The 22,044-nt window shown below is 36.9% G+C and overlaps 1 protein-coding gene across 8 annotated transcripts in view; it reads right to left on the bottom strand.

Annotated features, from left to right (window-relative positions):
• The window catches only part of UBR5 (ubiquitin protein ligase E3 component n-recognin 5), a 138,432-nt gene that overhangs the window by 79,172 nt on the left and 37,216 nt on the right, over window positions 1-22,044 (bottom strand). For 5 of the 8 annotated variants that reach the window (XR_015246813.1, XM_086695593.1, XM_086695595.1 and 2 more), the window contains exons 2-9: window positions 17,101-17,145; window positions 16,640-16,721; window positions 16,060-16,136; window positions 14,835-14,954; window positions 3,280-3,469; window positions 2,931-3,090; window positions 2,191-2,340; window positions 189-400 (exon numbers count right to left, since the gene is read on the bottom strand). Coding sequence is in view for 7 of the 8 variants with exons in the window: in XM_086695593.1 (XP_086551719.1) it covers window positions 189-400; window positions 2,191-2,340; window positions 2,931-3,090; window positions 3,280-3,469; window positions 14,835-14,954; window positions 16,060-16,136; window positions 16,640-16,721; window positions 17,101-17,145 (1,036 nt within the window). In the remaining variant the exon portion in view is untranslated. Of the gene's footprint in view, window positions 1-188; window positions 401-2,190; window positions 2,341-2,930; window positions 3,091-3,279; window positions 3,470-14,834; window positions 14,955-16,059; window positions 16,137-16,639; window positions 16,722-17,100; window positions 17,146-19,249; window positions 21,357-22,044 lie in introns of those variants that run through there. The other 3 variants (XM_086695596.1, XM_086695600.1, XM_086695598.1) reach the window with 2 other exon arrangements.

Here is a 22,044-nt window from a genome sequence, read left to right as displayed (position 1 = left end):
CTCTCTCTGCCCTTCCCCTGCTCACACTGTCTCTCTCTCTCAAAAATAAACATTAAAAAAATTTTTGTTTTTTTAAATAATGGTAGTACAAAACTCTGAAATAAAATAGAAACCTTGGTGGGGGAGGGAGGCAGTTGGGTTTGCCAGGAATCCATTTAAATGGAAAGGGTGGGAATCTTTCCAAATACCTTATCAGGCCACCACTGCAAATCTTCTCCTAGAGATACTGGACTTTGAACAGGTGTATTCTTCTTATCCAAGTTTGGCTCTCCTTCCTTGCTGGTAGAGCCCCTTTCATTATCAAATGAGGCTCCATCAAGCCACCTTCGTTCACGTAAACGTAAAACGGATTCACGTTCACGCAACAGCTCAGAGTCTCTCTCTAAGGGAAGAAGGAGAACTGGTATGCAATTGGGTCACACCAGTGGGATAAAAGTAAGCCACTCTCTAGTAAAGACCCTTCAGGATGCAACTAACAGCAGTTTATCTACTCACAAAAATTTAATGTAAATGTATATCTAGTAAGCCTGACATGCAACATTCAAAACATTAACTCTTTCAAGTGAATCTATGAAAATTATACACTAGCATTTTTGAGAACTATGTGGAGGCAGACTTTTTTGAATTCCAACCACTAGTTTTAGAACAGAATTACTTTATTTTAAAATGGATTTTTAATGGAATTAAAAATTTTTGGCTTTCATTAAAGATGGTTACCATAACTTTATCTACTAGATAATGTGCATAAATAAGAATTTCAACATATCAGATACATATGTAAATCAAGAGTATTTAGTAGAATGCCTTACAAAAACAAAACCTTATACAAACAAGGAAAAAACCTGAAAAGGATAAAATATAAATCCATTAACATTAACTATAAAAATGTTGATAATTCAAGCCCTTGTTCAGAGTAATCTTATAGACTGGATGTTCATGGTCAGTTTCATTTAAAAATTTTTGAGAAACAGACAAGCCTTCTTTTTTTAACTATCTTTATAGAAAGATAAAGATTTCCTTACAAAAATGCTTCCCCTGCAATTGGCCTTCAAACTCTCTACAGACAGTTTGTTGGGGGGGGGGGGGGTGTTTTTTGTTTGCTCAGTATTTTTTTTAAGTAAGTAATCAAAATATACTTCCCAAGACTTGGATAAGAAGGATCAGAAACAACATTAACTTGAACCATATGAAACTGCCATCCATGCAGGTCAAAATGGAAGCAGCAGCAATTTCATATGGTTCAAGTGAAAAGCAATGCCTACACCGAATGACCAAAAAAAGGGGAGAAATTTAGAAGGAGTTATTTGTGCTTGATATTAAATATCTGAAAATGAAATGTTTGATAAAGGCAGTAAAATATGGATTTATTTAAATTTTTTAAAGCTATTACGTAACAGGTTCAGTATATTGTAAGATCATCATAGGTTTATTATTTTTAAACTCTGCTTTTAAGTACTCGATATTTGTAGCAAGGTCTTAATAAAACATAGCAATTTTTCCAGTTTACTAATGATCAGTAGATAATATAACTGATTCTTGTCTGTTCTTTGAATCAAGCAGTTTTACATTCTGGAAACTAAAAAAATTGACTTAATAAAGTTAAAATACAAGTTAAATCTATACCAACATATACAGAGAAAAGTCTTAACATTCACAGGATTTCAAAATCTTCTAACCTCTACTATGTACTATACCTTTCAAGAATTTCAAACTTTTGAAAGTAACATTTAATAAGCTATACATTTCCACATATTAATTATTAGCCAATCCCATTTCTATTAAATTTTTTCATACTTCTCACTTCCATCTAGCCAGGATTTAAAATGAACAGAATAATCACTTTATTTTAATCAAAGAAACTAAAGAGACTTGTTTTCTGAATGCTGCATGTCACTGTAAAGTAGAATTCTGCTTTTAGTTCAGAATCCATTTTCCTAATTAAAAATACAGTTAGGTAAGTCAAATCCCTTGACAGGTATTCCACAATGTAGATAAGATCATCTCTAAAGTGAAGTACTATTTGTGGCTCTTCCAAATCAAAAATAACTAGTTTAATACCAAAGCATTCAAAAAGAGTAATAAGTATTAACGTATAATTACTACAATATTAAAAGTTAAAACATAGTGAACTCCATCACTATCTCTCCATATAGCCAGCCAATGATCACAAAGAAATAAATGCAAAATTACCTCGAGATGAGCCTAGCCTGGAAAGCGATGAACGACGAAAAGAAGGATAACCAAAATAGCTAATGTCTTCAGAAAACATGGCATCTGCATCAATAATAACACTTGGGTGGGCAGAATGAATGTCAGCATCAAGAAGGGACATAAGATCCTCTATAAACAGAAAGAAACATAAATAAAGCAGATACAGAAAATATCTGTAGACCACTGAAAGGTCTCTGAAAATTAAATCAGATTAGAATGAGATGCAGACTACTGACATACCCTGAGGAAAAAGTCCTAACTACCTAGGAAATAAAGTTAATGTTACTAAACAAAGATTTTAGGGAACATCAAAGGCATGAGTGTCACTTGGGCTACCTAAATAATCACAAGAAAAAAAAAGATCTCTATTAAGATATTTGTAACATCATAGATATAATGTAGCCAAAATCTAAATGCAATTATTACATATTTGGTAATAAGGGCATCAGAAAATAACTTTCCAGAGTCATCTGTCAGACAGTGATAAAGCCATGCATATACATCTATGTCTTTACTGGGATAGAACGCAAGTCCACTGAGCAAAAACATTTCCCCATTTCCCCTAAAAGGTATTTTACAAATTAAACACTACAGTGAGAAATACCTACCACCTTGGAAAGAACAGTCAGAAAACCCATTGTACTTTATAATGCCATTACCCACTCAAAAAAAAGTTTCTCCCTCTAAAGCTAAGAAAACCATGATGGTGATCCACCAACCTCCAGGCAAATAAGATTCACTGGCTGTATCATCCCCATCATCTCCATCTTCATCATCCCGGCTAAGTAAATTATTTACAGCGAGGTTTACGTCAAGATTTGTTCGCTGAAGTTCCCGAATAATGACACTTCTGGATTTGCCTTGTAAAACGACCTGGGCCTGAAATAAAAAATAAAGAAGAGTGCTATGCTAATTTTCTTGTGACTATACTTTTATCAAAATCAGCTTTCTAGAAGCAGTATTTCACAATTCATGCTGCAAGTCATGACTAAAGCCCAGTATATTCACTTAAGTACTTAACTGAATATTGTTCTGCTGACTGTGTGAAGTGTTCCACAAGATCCATACCTGTGAAATCAGCTCCTCTGGAATGACAGAAGCAGGAATAACTGGCTGGGGCTGACTGCCCAAAAGCCCAGACCCTCGATCCCGCCCAGTCCGAATAACTCGGGTCTGTCGGCGGGAATCTCGAGCTCCAGCTGAGGACCTTCCAGAAGACCCTCCTCCACTTCCACCTACTCCAGAACTCCATCGACTTCTAAAAAAGGAGAGAATTTAAGACAATTAATATTTTTAACAGTCATTCTGAATAGATCACTTTGGGTCTCACATTCATTCCCCTAAGTGGAGACAAAGCTATTTGTCTAACTGACGTAACAGTTTACAGTATTTTAATAGAACAATAGAACTGAGCCTCAAACTAAAACTGTGTGTTTTAATGCTTAACTTACATGTAAAATCACTCTTCAGAAAGATAAGTATCACATTTATGCATCTTTTGATGTAATGTTTTAAAGCTCCACATACCAAATATTTCTAGTCACAATTCTAAAATGTGTTATAGGACACACCTTGCCTCTACCTGGAAGACTCATCAGACAATAACTACCAACAACATGTTACACAAAAAGTGTAATTCAGAGTTTAGGGCTCAAACTGCTTTGCATGGAATAAAACATTTATTTGGCAAAGGTATTAGTCCATTGATATTTAGCACTATTAACCACCTTAACCAAGGAAAAGTTATTATTTAAAAGTCATTAATTTTTTCTTGAGTATGAGAAAACTTAGAAAAAGCATGACATTTCCATCTTTACTTATTGCCCCGAACATGAGCATTAAGCATTTTCAAATCAACAAAGCTAGATAACCATAAACAACTGCTTTTCTGTATTCAAAGAAAATGTTCTCACAAATCACATTAGCCTTAGAAATTATGACAGTGCCAATCTATTTATTTAAAAAAAATTTTTTTAGTATAGCTGATGCCTCTTTAAAATGAATCTAATAGGGGCACCTGGGTGGCGCAGTCGGTTAAGCGTCCGACTTCAGCCGGGTCGCGGTGTCGCGGTCCGGGAGTTCGAGCCCCGCGTCAGGCTCTGGGCTGATGGCTCAGAGCCTGGAGCCTGTTTCCGATTCTGTGTCTCCCTCTCTCTCTGCCCCTCCCCTGTTCATGCTCTGTCTCTCTCTGTCCCAAAAATAAATAAACGTTGAAAAAATAAATAAATAAAAAAAATAAAAAAAAAATAAAATGAATCTAATATTTAGAGATCATTCAATCTAGATAAAGGTACTTTATTCTCAACTATTGTGCATGGTACTCATCTAAGGCTGAAACCTTCAACTTGCCCATGCAGATTTAGTTTAAATTTGATTTTCCAAGTCTTTTGTTCCCTTACAAATGTCTGACTATATTAACCATAACAATTCTAATATACAACAAACTACTGGATCTCTCTTCTTACTTAATTGGAAAGCACAATCTATGTCTAAACAAATAAAAAAAAAACTTTTAAAAAGTTTCCTCAGTAAAATGGAAAAAGAACAAATCTCCAGAAAACTTAGTGTCATCCTTTTTGATGGTTTTCTACACTTGTTGATGCACTGTATCAATTGTTTATGTGGTATTTGTATCTATAGCCTGAGAACTGCCCAAGATAATTTTAGAGAAAAACAATATTGTGCATTCTCAGGACTATACTACGAACCATCATTTAATCTCAGTTATACAATAGATGTCATGAATATAACAGTAAAGAACCATTCATAGACGAAAAGAAAAACTAAGGTGCATTAAGAGTACATTGCTTTAACAAAAAGGAAATTTAAAAAAAACAATTCCACTTACAATAGCATCAAAAAAACAAACAAACAAACAAACAAACAGTACTTAGGGATAAACCTAACCAAGTAGGTCAGACTTGCATAATGAAATCTACCAATCACAGCTAAGAGAATTTAAAGAGGGCACAAATAAATAAAAACAAACCTCATGCTCCTGGACTGGAAGACTTAATATTGTTAAGATGTCTACATTACTCAATGCAACCTACAGATTCATTATAATCCCTATCAAAATGCTAAGGGCATTTTTTACAAAAATAGAAAAATTCATCCTAAAATTCATGTAGAGGCTTGAGAGATCCTCAAGAGCCAACACAAATTTGAAAAAGAAGAAAAACAAAATTCTAGAGAACACATACTTTGTGATTTTGAAACATTATTCCAGAACTACCATAATTAAAACAGTATGGTACTGGCATAAAGACAAACAGACCAATGGAACAGAATAGAGAGCCCAGAAATAAACCCTCATATGGTCAAATGATCTTTGATAAGGGTGCCAAAACCACTCAATGGGGAAAGGACAGTGTCTTCAAAAATGACACAGGGAAAATTACATATCCACAAGTGAAAGAATGAAACTGGACCCTTATGTTATACCACATGGAACAATTAATTAATTTACTTATTTTTTATTAAAAAAAATTTTTTTTTAATCTTTACTTATTTTTGAGAGAGAGAGAGAGAGAGAGAGAAAGAGAGAGAGTGTGTGTGTATGTGTGTGTGAGCAGGGGAGGAAGAGAGAGAGAAGGAGACACAGAATCCAAAGCAGGCTCCAGGCTCTGAGCTGTCAGCACAGAGCCCAACGCAGGGCTCGAACCCACAAACTGCGAGATCATGACCTGAGCCGAAGTCGGACACTTAACCAACTGAGCCATCCAGGCGTCCCTGGAACAATTAATTTAAAACGATTAAAGACCTAAATATAAGACCTAAAACTATAAAATTCTGAGAAGATATAGGGGAAAAGCTTCATGATGCTGGACGTGGCAATGATCTCTTAGATATGATACCAAAATCACAAGCACGGAAAACAAAAACAGGCAAAATAACTATATCAAACCTAAAACCTTTGTGCTTCAAAGGACATAATCAACACAGTGAAAAGGCAACATATAAAATGGGAGAAAATATTTGTAAATCATGTAACTGATATAAAGGGTTAAAATAACCCTATCGAAGTATACATCTACTCCTGAGCAGACCTTACAAACTCAAATCTCCATGAGGGGTAGACAGATTACATTAATAAATGAAGTCAAGATAACAGGGAAGAGTGGAAAGTAACAGCCTACCTAAAACACCCAAGTTCACTGCTGGATTCATCCATCAAAACACCAACGGCTGCCATTTTGTAACACAAACCTGCTACACAAACCCTGAACTGAGGTGTTGAAAGACATTTGTCAAAGTATCTCTGGTTTGTCCATTAACCTGTTACCATGGAGGATACCATGTTTTCCCACTCATATCTGCTGTGCAGGGTTTCTTCTATCAGAATCCAAACAACCTTCCAGAGTCTCCCTACTTCAAATTGCTCTTTTACATTCCTTTCTGTAATCAATTTGCTATCTAGAGAGAATAATATATTGAACTAAACATACAGTAATATAAATTTATCAGTGGTCAAAAAAGACAGTACTGGAATGAGCGATTCTTGTTATCTATAATTTTAGTAAGCTAGTAAGCTATATATTGTTTAATACTAAACGCAAAAGCCCTGGGGCACCTGGGTGGCTCAGGTGGTTAAGCCTTTGGTTGAACCTGACTTTGGTTCAGGTCATGATCCTATGGTTTGTGAATTCAAGCCCCCCCATGGGGCTCTCTGCTGTCAGTGCAGAGCCCACTTCTGATCCTGTCTCCCTCTATCTCTGCCTCTCCCCGCTCACACTCTTACTCCCTCTCTTCCAAAAATAAACATTAAAAAAACAAAACAAAACAAAAACAAAAACAAAACAAAAAAACCTCCAAACTCCTGGGGAAACCAGTTTCTACTACCTATACTTTGCTCATCAAAATGAATCCTACAATTCTGATCCCATTACATAGTACTCAAGGTAACAGAATGACTCAAAATCAACTGAGGAGATCACACCATAGGAATTAGTCCACGGCTTGCAAACTCAAAGTCCATGGGCCAAGCTTTGTCCCTACAGCTGGTTGGTTAGTTAAAAATATATACATAAAACCCACGGTTTGTGGGGTCAAGCCTCACATCCAGCTCTCTGCTGTCAGCATGGAGCCCGCTTTGGATCCTTTGTCTCCACCCTCTCTCTGCTCCTCCCCCCCCCCCCCAAAAATACATAAACTTCCAGGACACCTCTGTGGCTCAGTCGATTAAGCATCCGACTTCAGCTCAGGTCATGATCTCGTGGTTTATGAGTTCAAGCCCTGCATCAGGCTCTGTGCTGACAGTGCAGAGCCTGCTTCAGATCCTCTGTCCGCCCCCCCCCACCTCTCTCTGCCCCTCCCCTGTTCTCTATCTCAAAAATAAATATTAAAGAACAAAATTTTTAAATAAATAAACTTTAAAAAAGAGCTTATACACACATAAACACCACACATACGCTATATACATATGATTGGTTATGTGTGTCCCTGTGTATATATTTATTTACATAAAAATATTAATTAGTTCTAATATTTAAGCCAAGATGTTCACATAAGGATAGAGAATTGCAGCTTTCCTTGGGACAAAAAAAGGGGTGGGGGTAAGGGGCACATGGCTGGTTCAGTCGGTGGAGCATGCAACTCTCAACCTCAGGGTCATGAGTTCAAGCCCCACACTGGGTAGAGAGCTTACTTTAAAAAAACAAAACAAAAAACAAAACAAAACAAAACAAAACAAAACCAGGTTGGAGGGGACACAGAAGTTTGCATTTGGCAACAATGACTCTGTATTCTCCTACGGGAATAATCAGCTGATCAGCTGCCTCCTCTAAAAATGGGGCATTCGCTTAGTCTGTCGCAGTCTTACTACTTACCTACTATCTTACCCACCTAGCCAGCTTCAATTATTATTTACAATTACAGTGACCTACTTGGCTTTTACATTCCAAATCCAGTGCTAATTACTAACTCAGATGAGACTCCAAAGGAAATATAGTAGCTCAAATGAATGAAAAGCAGCTTACACCTATCACCTGTTATATCCAGTGACATCAAACAGAATAAAAAGACTTTAGATACAAATATCTCCATTTAAAATTTACTACTGAGCACAATTAACTCTCTTTCCCAAGTAAATTTGGTGTTCTTACCCTTATCCTGGTCTGAAATGAGTTGAACAAAATTACATAGGAGATGTTTGAAATATTTCCCAGGCTAAATCTTGCTAGTTATGAAAGGGAGAAAACAGGAGGAATGAGAAATCTTTAACACAAACACCTGCCAACAGTGAAAAGGCCAAAGGGAAAAATACTAAAAATCCCATAAATTCTGTGTACTATGCATTCCTAAGAATGGTCGGTCAAAATAAATGATCAATTCTCAATTATCTATGTTAATGGAAAAAGAAAAGCCAACTATCCCCAACTCTTCCAAATGTAGCTCTCAGATACAGTCCATTCACTCCCTGATTCACAGCCCAGAGGGAGCAAAACTGGACTCTGAAGGAAGGGCAGGGGGTAGGGGTGGCCACAGTCTACGGGGATGGTCCCTTTCATATTTGACTGCATTTGGTAAACTTGTGGATAAAAATCCCCTCTGGGAGACTTAAGCTCTGCCTTCCTTGATTCTCTAGGACATGTTATAAATTGCAAACTTCTTTCAAGTTCACTGTAATCAACACAGAAAGAGGAAAAAACACAGAAAGAGGAAAGAGTTATACAACTCACAGAAAAAATATATTATGAAGAAAAATATTTTTGACTCTATAAAATTTAATTTACAAAATAACTTGATCACAATTTCACCATCAACAAACTGAGACTGATTTTCAGAGGCCAAACAGAAACAATTAGCCCTTAAGCGCTTATGCTTTGTGGACATCTGCAGGACCAAATAAAGGTAAACAAATGACTGACAATGACTTAGTGGATGCTCTGATACCTGTGACATTTCTCAATACTTCAACGCATGAAACGCCAAAGAAAGCTCACACAGAGTTTATTCTGCACATGTGTTTGGATGAGAGCGTGAGGGACAGAAAAGAGTGGGTACACAAAGCAGTGTGGGCAAGGATAAGTATGGAGGACTCAAAAATTGCTTCTCTCTGCATTTTAAAGTCTTAAGATTAGCCCTAATCTTCTTCTGAAGTAGATCTACAGAGGTTTCATTCAAGATCAAATATCCTGTACTTTATTATTATCATATTTGTCACACATTTTATCAGGAAAGTCCTAAAATTCCACTGCTATATTTCAGTCACTCCACTATAAGTGGTCATATCCAAGTTTTATTTATAAAGAGAACTTAAATCCAAGACAAACTGAGCAACACAATAGTAATGAATTATAAACTATAGAATAAAACAAATGTTAATGAGACCATAATGATATAAAGAACTAAATAGAAATAAACAAGAAATAAATGGACAAGGAAGGAAAATTCTTTACAGACAAATTCCAATTAGTAAATATAAAACAAATAAAAATTTAAAAAAAAATTTGGAAATTAAAAAAAAATATTTGGCCAACACCACAGAAATAATTAAGGCAAAAAATCATTGTGCTAAAATCAAGTTACATAGTCATCAAGATCTCCCCACAAAGTACACATTAATTACACAGAGGAAAATAGTAACTTAATATAATTAAGAAACCTGGCAAACACCACCTTAACTAATGAGGGGTAACCTTATCATCAGATGAGACATATCAACATCATGCACCTCCTGACATGATGCACCGAGAAAGGCCCATCATTACTTCTGTGCATTCTTGCCAAAAATGCATCACCTGCAATCCCTATCAAAACCTCAGCAAATTATTTTGTGGATACTAACAGACTAATTCTAAAGTTTATGTGGAGAGGAAAAAGACCTAGCATAGCCAACACAACCCTGAAGAACTACAAAGTTAAAGGACAGACACTATATCTAACCTCAAGATTCATAAAGCTAGGGTAATCCAAATAGTGTGCTATTGGAAAAAAAAAGAGACAAACAGGTCAAAAGAACAGAATACAGAGGCTAGAAATAGACACCCCCCCCCCAATCCCCCACATAAATACAGTCAACTGATCTTTGGGTCAAGGGAGCAAAGGCAACACAGTGGAGCAAGGACAGTCTCTTCAACAAATGATGTCAGAACAAATGGACATCCATATGCAAAAACAAAACCAAAAAAACCCTGAATCTAGACACAAGACCTCACACTCTTCACAAAAATTAACTCAAGATGGATCACAGACTTAAATGTAAACTGCAGAGCTATAAAACTCTTACAAGCTAAACACCAAAGAAAACCTAGATGACCTCAAGTATGGCAATGACTTTAGATAGGACACTAAAGGCACAATGACACTCTGTAAAAGACACTCTGTAAAAGACACTGTCAAAAGAATGAGAAGACAAGCTATAGACTGGGAGAAAATATTTGCAAGACACATATTATAAAGGCCTGTTATCTAAATTATACAAAGAATTCTTAAAACTCAAAAATATAAAAATAACCCATCCAATTAGAAAATGGGCCAAAGACCTCAAGAGACACCTCACCAGAAAAAATAGCAAGTGAGCATATAAAAAGATGTCCCACATGGTACATCACTAAGGAAATGCAACCTACAACGAGATATCACTATATACCTATGAGAATGGCCAAAATCTAGCACATTGACAACATAATACCAATTGTTGAGGAGGATATGGAGCAACAAGAACTCTCACTCACTGATGGTGGGAAAACAAAATGGGATAGCCACTTTGGAAACAGTAGTCAGTTTTTTACAAAACGAAACATACTCAGTGGCTCAGTTGGCTGAGCATCCGACTTGTTTTCAGCTCAGGTCGGGATCCCAGCGTCATGGGATCCAGCCCTGAGTTGAGTTCTGTGCTGAGCGTGGAGCCTACTTGAGGTTCTTGCTCTCCCTGTGTCTGTCTGTCTGTCTCTCTCTCCTCCTCTGTCCCTCTCCCCTACTCGTGCACGCACCTTCACGTGCTCTCTCCCCAAAATAAAAAAACAAAAAACTAAACATACTCTTAAGATATATTCCAGGGGCGCCTGGGTGGCTCAGTCGGTTAAGCGTCCGACTTCAGCTCAGGTCACAATCTCGCAGGTCTGCGAGTTCGAGCCCCGCGTCGGGCTCTGGGCTGATGGCTCAGAACCTGGAGCCTGCTTCCAATTCTGTGTCTCCCTGTCTCTCTGCCCCTCCCCTGTTCATGCTCTGTCTCTCTCTGTCTCAAAAATAAATAAACGTTAAAAAAAAAAAAAAAAGATATATTCCAGCAATTGTGCTCCTTGGTATTTAGGAGTTGAAAGCGTATACCCACCAACCCCCCCCCACACACACACAAAACCCTGCACACAACATTAACAGTTTTATTCATGATTGCCAAAACTTGGCAGCAACCAAGATGTCCTTCAGTATGTGAATGCACAAATAATCTGTGGTACCATCCAGACAATGGAATATTATTCAGCACAAAAAACAAACAAGCTATCAGGCTATATGAAGACATGGAGGAAACTTAAATGCCTATTACTAAGTGAAAGAAGCCAATCTGGAAAGGCTACATTCCATATGATTCCAACCAAATGACATTCTGGGAAAGACTAAACAATGGAGACAATAAAAAGATCAGTGATTGCTAGGGGTCAGAGGGGAGAAAGGGAGGCAGAGCACAGAAGATTTTTAAGGAAATGAAATTACTCTGTTTGATACTATAATGGAGGATACATACATGTCATAAATTTGTCCAAACCCACAGACTGTACAACATCTAATGTGAACTATGGACTCTGGGTTATAATGATGTACCCATGTGGGTTCATCAATTTTAACAAATGGATTGCTCAGGTGGAAAATGCTGATAATAAGAGACTGTACACGTATGGAGACTGCGAATATATGGGAAATCTCTATCTTTCTCTCATTTTTACTGCAAACCTGAAAACCACTCTAAAAAAAAGTTACGCTTATGGGGGGTGGGGGGGGAGCATCACCTGGATTTAATCATGAGTTAATAGACAAATTTAAACATTCTAAAACAGGACCAACCATTTTTCAAACTAATCAGGGTCAAGAAAGATAAGGAGATTGAGAAACTGTCCCAGACTGGAAGAAATTACAGAAGCGTGACAACTAAATGCAATATGGGATCCTGAACTGAACGGGTGGACCAGAGAAAGGGTGTTAGTGGGACAATTAGTGGAATGTAAATAAACTCTGTAGATTAAGCACACTAATCACTTAGTTTCTTAGTTTTGAACACTGTACTACAGTTATTTAAAACGTTAATAACATTTGAGGCGCCTGGGTGGCGCAGTCGGTTAAGCGTCCGACTTCAGCCAGGTCACGATCTCGCGGTCCGTGAGTTCGAGCCCCGCGTCGGGCTCTGGGCTGATGGCTCAGAGCCTGGAGCCTGTTTCCGATTCTGTGTCTCCCTCTCTCTCTGCCCCTCCCCCGTTCATGCTCTGTCTCTCTCTGTCCCCAAAATAAATAAAAAACGTTAATAAAAAAAAAAAAATTAAAAAAAAACCAAACGTTAATAACATTTGAGGAGACTAGGTTAAAGTTTTTACTTTTTAAAAGTCAAATTATTTCAGTGATGCACTTCAAGAACAACAGAAAGAAAGCCAAATTATTCCAAAATAAAAACTTTAATTTAAAAATAAATACAGAGTACAGATTAGCTAACAAATGCCACTATATAAATGCATAAACTAAACCAGAGATCAGCCAACTTTTTCTGTAAAGAGCAGAACACTAAATAGTTCATTTAGGCTTTGTGGGCCTAAGTCTTTATCAAAACTACTCATCTCTGCCATCTTAGCACAAAGCAGCCACAGACAGTAAAAGTACCAATCACGCCTGTGTTTCAATAAAAACAAGAAGGAATGGATTTAGCCCGTAGGCTATAGTTTGCTGACTCTGCAATGAAACACAGCAATTTTTTAAAGAATACGGTATAGTTTGACATAGTATCATACATAATAGTTATTCTTTCTTAAATAAATGTAATCAAACTTCTTCCAGATTTATCAAATGAAATAAAAATCTCTTCTATTACATATCATTTTCAAAATTCTTTCTCATACACTGTTGTTCTGTTGGTTATGTGCATAGGACCATTAAAAGGAGATACTTAATATTTTAGTAAAGATCAGAGCTACATTTCCTATTAATAGTTCTAGCACAGGGGCGCCTGGGTGGCGCAGTCGGTTGAGCGTCCGACTTCAGCCAGGTCACGATCTCGCAGTCCGTGAGTTCGAGCCCCGCGTCGGGCTCTGGGCTGATGGCTCAGAGCCTGGAGCCTGTTTCCGATTCTGTGTCTCCCTCTCTCTCTGCCCCTCCCCCGTTCATGCTCTGTCTCTCTCTGTCCCAAAAATAAATAAACGTTGAAAAAAAAAAATTAAAAAAAAAAAAAAATAGTTCTAGCACAGAATGAGCTAAATAAAGGATGTACTCAAATAAATAACCTTCCTCTCACCTCAAAATAAACTTAGTTCAGCATAAAAACAAAAAAGCAAAAAAAAAAAAAAAAATACATATATATATATATATATATATATATATATATATATATATATATATATAAGCATTTGGAGCCCTCAATTTTCAAATCTAACTTTACCTAGAATTTCTGTGTCAAAATATTTTTAAAATACTTAAAACCTTCCTCCTCCCCTTACTATACTTTAAAACAATTTAAATTGCTTCTAGTTATATTTCACAGATCAGTCTTTGAACATATTTTCTAACTGATTTGGCATTATCTAATCATTCATCAGGTAATTTCAGAAAATCTAGCTATTCAAGAATCAAGGCATAAAATGAGTAAAATCATCTAGCTTGGGATCTGTATATGATTTCTTTAATTTGACAGCTTATCAACTTTAGATAAAATGGAAGAGTTGATTATCTAGTTTAAGAGGTATACATTTTATAAATAATCTAAAAAGTAAAAATAAGGTACAAATTTCCAGTTATAAAATACATAAGTCATGGAGATGTAATGTACAACATGATGACTATAGCTAATATACTGTATTATTGCCTATTTCAAAGATCTTAGAAGTCCTCATCACAAGAAAAAAAAAATCTGTAACTATGTATGGCAATGGATGTTAAGTAGACTTATTGTGGTGATCGTTTCACAATACATAAACATCAAATCATTATGTTATACATCTGGAACTAATATAATGTTATATGTCAAATATATCAATAAAAAACATGAAAATACCTTTATTAAAGGCTGTCAGGTTTAGTCACATGATTTTCAAACCTCACTAAATTAATTCAGAAAGAACTACCAAATTTGGAAACTAGAAAGAAATAAATGTTAGATTTTTTTACCCAAGAGTTAGCACAAGTAAGACCAAAGGCGGCATGACTGAGAAACTGAAATAACACAAATGACATGGTAAGTGATATAATAAACACATCTCAACATTAGACATTTTTAAAAGGTCAAGGGCCTGGGTTAATTGTAATTAGCCTGCATGGGTTATTTTTATCACACTGCCTCGCCAAGACCCATGGGAATGCCTGCCCAGAGTTCAGGAGTTTCCTCACTACAGAGCCGGATAATATTGAAGACAATCAACCAGAGTGACAGCATTCACAGAGCGCAGGCCCAGACCAGTGGAGGCCATCAAGTGGTCACAACTTACCCCAACGTGTTGCCTGCCAGCCTGCCCAGTGTCTCAGAACCTGAGAGAAACCATGGGGAATCACTCGTCCTCCCAGGCCTGGATGTCCTCCCTGCTCCCGAGTTGCTGTTCAACTTCGACCTGGGGAGGGGAAAAAACAAAAACAAAAATGGGAGGTAGAACAGCTACAGAACAGTTCCAAACTGCCTAGGCACAAGCCTGGGTTTCCCAGCCTCGCTACCCTGGCAGTGACTGTGCTCAAATACCAACCCCACAAATTCTCCCACTGCTCCTCCTGGAATGTATACTTCACATCAAAGAGCAAGCCTAACAAATCACAGGCTCCTGGCAATCCAGCACTCACTCCTGGTTGAAAGTGTTTTCATGGTTTAACTGCAAATGAATTGTTCTTTAGATTTTTTAAAGGAATCCTGCTTTCCTTAGAGGCAGTCAACTGAAATTCATCATACATTATCCAGTAACTCTTTTAATATATCATCATTTATAAAGACTACAATTTTAAACACCATTGTCAATCTCAAATTGAGTTACTGGATTTGGAAATATTAAAAAGGAAAAAACACGGAGTGCCAGTGCTCAATTGGTACAGCGTGCGACTCAGTCTTGGGGTCATGAGTTCAAACCCCACGTCAGGTGTAGAGATTACTTAAAAATCTTAAAAAAAAAAAAAAAAAAAAAAAAGATCTAAAAAGTCATTTCAATCAAAGAACAGATCTGACTTGGGACCTACCACATACATAAATCATTCTTCTGGTAACAAATTTCTGTTAAGTGATCTACTCTTCTGCTATTTTTAATGCTAATATTTTAGCTATAAATCACCACTTGCAGAAAAATTATAATCAAACTACAAAATAACCAGTTCACTATTTTAAGTCCCTCATTTTCTACAATGCTTTTTTCTTAAACTTGAGGGCTATCAGAATCAAAACACAGGTTTAATATAATATCTTTTTTTTTTTCTGTTTATTTATTTTTGGGACAGAGAGAGACAGAGCATGAATGGGGGAGGGGCAGAGAGAGAGAGGGAGACACAGAATCGGAAACAGGCTCCAGGCTCTGAGCCATCAGCCCAGAGCCCGACGCGGGGCTCGAACTCACGGACCGCGAGATCGTGACCTGGCTGAAGTCGGACGCTTAACCGACTGCGCCACCCAGGCTCCCCTTAATATAATATCTTTTAAGAGCTAAATACTTACTAAATGCAAAGGGCATAATGTCTTACCCATCGTTATTATCAGGTTTGCCTAATTCCAATCTGTCTGGCTGTACTGAAAAACCGATCCTGCAAACTCTACCATCCTGAAAGCAAAAAAAAAAAAAAAAAAAAGAAGAAGAAGAAATGGCCCAAGTAAAAATGTGTATTAAAATATGAATTTATTCAATAAACAGATTATGTCTCCATCACTGTCAATTCATAAGACAACATATAAGCTCCTTTCCAGAAGGCACTCACACCTGACGTGCGCAAGTATGTGTTACATACATGATCAGGATAGCAGCAAAAATAAGGTAAAGTATCCCAATCTAACAGAATTCAGAGTAAGTAAATGACTGGATATCAGGAACTTCTCCATTCTGTTACTAACTAGTTTCAAGCTGTAGTAAATCATTTAAGCTTTCTCTGAGCCAGAGAATGTACACAATAAGGAAATAGAACTGGGTGATCTCTGAAATAACTCTTGCAAGAACCTTCTATTTTAAAAACAGAAAATTTTCTGGCTTAAAAGGAAGACACATGATAATGCACAATTGTTATTTTAACTGTTCCTTTTCATTTCTGTATCTTACAGTAAACGATTTACCTCAAGAAGAAAGGCAGCATGATTTGGTCCTACCACACACTGTTTGATAGTAGCCTGTTCCAATACATTCAAAGGGGGATGGCTAGGGAATAAAAAAGAAAGACAAAGAAAAATAATTTTTTAAATGGCAAACACATTCTAGGGTTGGTTGGTTGTTTGGTTTTTATCCAATTAACCAAAGGAAAAGATAGCTGGCAAAACTTGTTTCTAAAAATTATTATTTACATATCTTGAAGCAATATTGAAAAATAATAATTGTGATATCCTCATAGTTACTGTATGTCCTTGGTATGCCAGACTTTTAAAAAAAATCAGTATGAATAGAACCTATAATTCAAATGAAACGAATTAATAAAAGTTGATAGTTTACAGTATTCTTAGTAGCTTCTACCTAAATGAGTTCTTTTTCCTAGTTAAGAAAAATCGTTTTCAGAAAATTTAAAATACCTTAAAACTATTACCTGTTTAAGTTGTATTTGTTCAGTTTCTCTGAAACTTCCCGTAACCTTTAAAAACAAAACAAAAGGAGAATAAACTACATGTACCAATTATTTTTAAACAAAAGTAGTTCTGATAGGTACTCGTATCATTATTTGGTGATTTCTAATAGTAGCACACAAAGAAATTTGCTATGGCAAGAATGTTTTTATATTGTCTTTGACTTCTGTCCCAAGAAAAGAGTCACAAGTCAACTCTACAATTCCCTCATTTCCCTATAATTCCTACTTTCCCTCACTGCCCCATTAGCAACTTCAATAATAACAACATTAATCCCTTTTTACAGATGAGGAAACTGAGGCTCCTAGCATTTATAATACAAAAAGTGGCAATAAAGCTGGTTCTTGAAGCAACACCAGTGGAAAGCCAGTTTTTAAACACTGTGTGCTACATATGTCAAAAGAGATTCTTGCATATCTCTTTGTACACGTATACCATGGAATGAAAATATGGAGGAGCAAAGATCTATTAAGAATTTAACATAATGGGACAGAAAAAGCATGAAAGCCTAACTGACTTAAGACACAGTCTCAAGTTCCTGAAGGACCTTCTGATGCAAAACTGTACAAATTAAAACCTCCACATCATCTATAAAACACGAATAACACCTCCTCCCATTTCTTTTGCTTTTTAATATTTCCAGTTATTATTTAAATTTTAGTTATGGGGCGCCTGGGTGGCGCAGTCGGTTAAGCATCCGACTTCAACCAGGTCACGATCTCGCGGTCCGTGAGTTCGAGCCCTGCGTCGGGCTCTGGGCTGATGGCTCGGAGCCTGGAGCCTGTTTCCGATTCTGTGTCTCCCTCTCTCTCTGCCCCTCCCCCATTCATGCTCTGTCTCTCTCTGTCCCAAAAATAAATAAACGTTGAAAAAAAAAAAATTAAAAAAATAAATAAATAAATTTTAGTTAATATATAGTATAATACTGGTTTCAGGAGTAGAATGTAGTGATTCATCACTTACACCGAAAACTCAATGTTCATTACAGCAAGTGCCCTCCTTAATACTCATCACCCATTTCGCCTATCTCCTCCCTCCATCAACCCTCAGTTTGTTCTCTATAGTTAAAGAGTCTCTTATAGCGGTTTGTCTCCCCACCGCCTTTTCTTTCCCTTCCCCCATGTTCATCTGTTTTGTTACTTAAATTCCACATATGAGTGAAATCATATGGTACTGGTCTTTCCCTGACTGATTCATTTCACTTAGCATAATACACTCTGAGTAGCTCCATCCATGTCATTCAAATGGCGAGATTTCATTCTTCTTGATGGTTGCATATTACTCCACTGCACATATATACCACTTCTTTAGCCATCCATCGATGGACATTTGGGTTTTTCCCATAATTTGGTTAATACTGATAATGTCATAAACACTGGGGTGCACATACACCTCCATCATTTCCAAGAGTGTCAAGTATGCTTCGAAAAATCTCAAAGGGCTAAATAACTAGAAGACATTAACTCATGTTATCTATTATGATTTTGCAGTTTCTCTCAAGGAAACAGTCTTGAATATAAAATATTATAATACTAATTTAAACTAGGCACTTTTGTCAACTTCTATAACCAAAACAACTGCTTGGTCTTTGAAACTTTTTCATAAATAATTCTCTTAAAAACAATTTTAGAAAGCAATAGAAAAAAATTAAAACATTAAGAAACTCCATGAATTTTGCATTCTAACAAGTGACAAAAATACACAACTTCAAATTTCAATAATTTGTACTGACAGGTGAGAGTGGTATACATACTCCAAAAATACATCATAGCTTAAAGCCAGTTCAGGATTAAAAAGCTGCCACAAACCATATTATATGGGCAAATAATATGTCGGTAAGAGATTCTAGTAGGACCCAGCTGTCTCTCCACTTTACTTTATCCTGTAAATTCTATTCTCTGTTTAATGCTGAGGAACATCTTTCAAACACTAACATATATACAGTTACTTTCCAATTCTGAAGCTTACTCCTAAGCAAGAATTACTTTCAGACGATGCCATACTTAACTTCTCTCCCACTCACTGGTGACTTTATTCTCACTCCCAAAGAACAGCACTTGACCATGTGTGAACTGGCCCCAAAGAAAATACATTTTCATTTTTGTTGCCTACCGTTGCATTTACTTTCATTAACAAAATGTGTTTTCCTTGTCCAGTCAAGTCAAGCCTTTTCACCAAATCCGAGTTTGCTCACTTACAAGGCATGCTTCTTCTATGTTCCAAAAAAGATAAAATACCTTAAGAGTAAAGCATTATGGGATTCATGAGCTCTGAGAGAAGACCAACTAGAAAATGGGGATAAAATAAACTGGAAGGCTCTTTCAGAACCCCTGGAGCAAAGGGGCAGAGTTGGAGGGAAAAGGCTAAGAAAGGTTTTACTTCCTAAACAGAACAGTAGTGACACTTTGAGAAGGTATGTGTTTTCCTGCATACAAGTAAACCCATTTCAACCCCATTCCTTTTTCTTCAACCAACACTGAATGGACAACTTTCACAAAGTACACAGTTGTGGAGGAGAGAGAGAGAGGAGTTGGGGCAGATAAAATTTATCAAAGTCTTTTCAAACTGCGGAATAACTGATTTTAAAAATTAAATGCCGCTTTCACAGCATATTTCACGGCTCCAAATATTATTCCATGTACACAGTACTTACAACACTAAATAAGCTTTGAGAACATAAAAACGCTAAAAGTACTAAGTCAAGAACTCAACAGCAAATTTCAGGCCACTGAGGGGCTGGTTACTACTAATTTTCTAATCTTAAAAATCACAGTGGACTCCTCACCACATCTGAAATGTACACCATCTGTACTGGAAACAATGCCTACTGGATAGCAAGAAATCTGGGACTTACTCCCAGCTCATCTACTACTGACAGGGCTCATTTGAGTCTGTCAGGTTTCATGTTCTCACCCTGTAAGGGAAAATGTGGTTCTTTTCAGTCCTGGAATTCTTAAGAATGAAAAGCAAATACATATATCAGTGGGGAATACATACATACAGTTTACATGAGAATAGCACCTACTGTCATATTCAATTGCATCTAACCCATCTGAAACTTTCATATACAAACTGATTTTACATGGACATTTAGGCTGTTTCCCCAAGTATCAAGTTTTTTAAGTTTCTTAAATTTAACCCCAAAATTCACAAAAAATTTATCATTCTTGCAAATATCAAGACTGTTACTAGTACTAAATTGGTCCCCTAAGCATAAATCCCAGATAATCATGACAAAGAAATCTACAAACAAACAAAAAAGGAGTATTGGGGTGCCTGGCTCAGTAGGTTAAGTGTCTGACTCCTGATTTCAGATCAGGTCATGATCATGGGATTGAGCCCCCACTTCGGGCTCTGTGCTGACAACCCAGAGCCTGCTTGGGATTCTCTCTCCCTCTCTCTCTCTGCTCCTCCCCTGCTCATACTCTCTCTCTCAAAATAAATAAACATTAAAAAATAAAATACAATAAAATAAAATAAAATAAAAGGGTATTTAGTTCCCTCTTTTACATCATGGACTCCTCAGCGCACACACAAATCACAGAATCACTGCAGACCAAGGATCACATTCATGTACTAAGTTACTGAATGTCTATACATGATTATTAGGCACTCATCTACTTTAAAGGATCTTTCTCCAAAGGCTTACAATGCTTAAACTCATTAACTATATTCTCTCTTATAGCAACATGAACAAAAAAATCTCCCTTGTTTTCAAAATAAAAGGAAAACTACCCTAGAACTCACCAAATTCCATTTCAGAATAAATCTTTACATGTGGTTGTGATGGAAAACAATTTTAAGAGCACTGCACAATATTACAAAATAACCTCATAACTCAACATTTAATCTCATTCAGGGACAGGCAGGAAAGCCTCTGTGAAGTGCCTGTAACACACAATGGATAGGCTAGCAATAAGCTCCCGACAATCCTTAGTACTCCTACACCAAAGATTTATTCTATATTCCAATTCAATAACCTATTTCATTCCTTTAAATTTATAGGCATTTTACAGATCCAAAGGCTGGAATTTTTTTCTTAACGCACCAATGTAAGGTAACAGCAAACTGATGTTTAAAAAGAGACAAGAGGGGCGCCTGGGTGGCTCAGTTGGTCAAGTGTCCAAATCTCGATATACTGGCTTAAGTTGTGATTTCACCAGTCATGAGATCAAGCCCAGCATAGCCCCACCGTCAGGCTCTGTGCTGAGCATGGAGCCTGCTCGGGATTCTCTCTCTCCCCCTTCCTCTGCTCCTCCCCACCCCATCCCTCCCCCCACTTGTGCGTGCATGAGGGCACACTCTCTCTCTCAAAATAAATATTTATTTTTTTTAATGTTTTATTTATTTTTGAGAGAGAGCGTAAGCACAAGCAGGGCAGGGGCGGGGGGGGGGGGGGGTTGAACAGAGGATCCAAAACAGGCTCCATGCTGACACCAAAGAGCCTGATGTAGGGCTCAAACTTGCTAACCTCAAGATCATGATCTGAGCTGAAGTCAGACACTTAACCGACTGAGCTGTTAAGGCACCCCAATAAATAAGCTTTTGAAAAAACAGACAAGAAATCAAAGTATAACCTACTAGACTCTAACATATTTCATTGCTCCTACTAGACTCTAACATATTTCATTGCTGCCCTGAAAATCCCCTATAAATTCAATCTCCTTTTCCCCAAATGTAATATTCTAATTTCAAAGATAATTCATCTTCTCACTGAGCCTCAACTGGTAATAGCATCAATGCAGGCTCCTCCATTTTAGAATTCTCTATCTACCCGTCACATATCACACCTGCCCATTCAGACCTACATACCCCTACACTGTATGAAACCTGGTGGATTTCTAGCTGAATTTCTAAAACTAAAAAATGGTATATTTAGATCACAAAAAGGCTTCAATTCTCCAGGA

The sequence above is a fragment of the Puma concolor genome, chromosome F2, assembly GCF_028749965.1.
Source record: "Puma concolor isolate L17-30 chromosome F2, mPumCon1.1.hap2, whole genome shotgun sequence".
Taxonomy (NCBI): Eukaryota; Metazoa; Chordata; class Mammalia; order Carnivora; family Felidae; genus Puma; species Puma concolor.
This window is presented reverse-complemented; position numbering and strand designations above follow the sequence as displayed.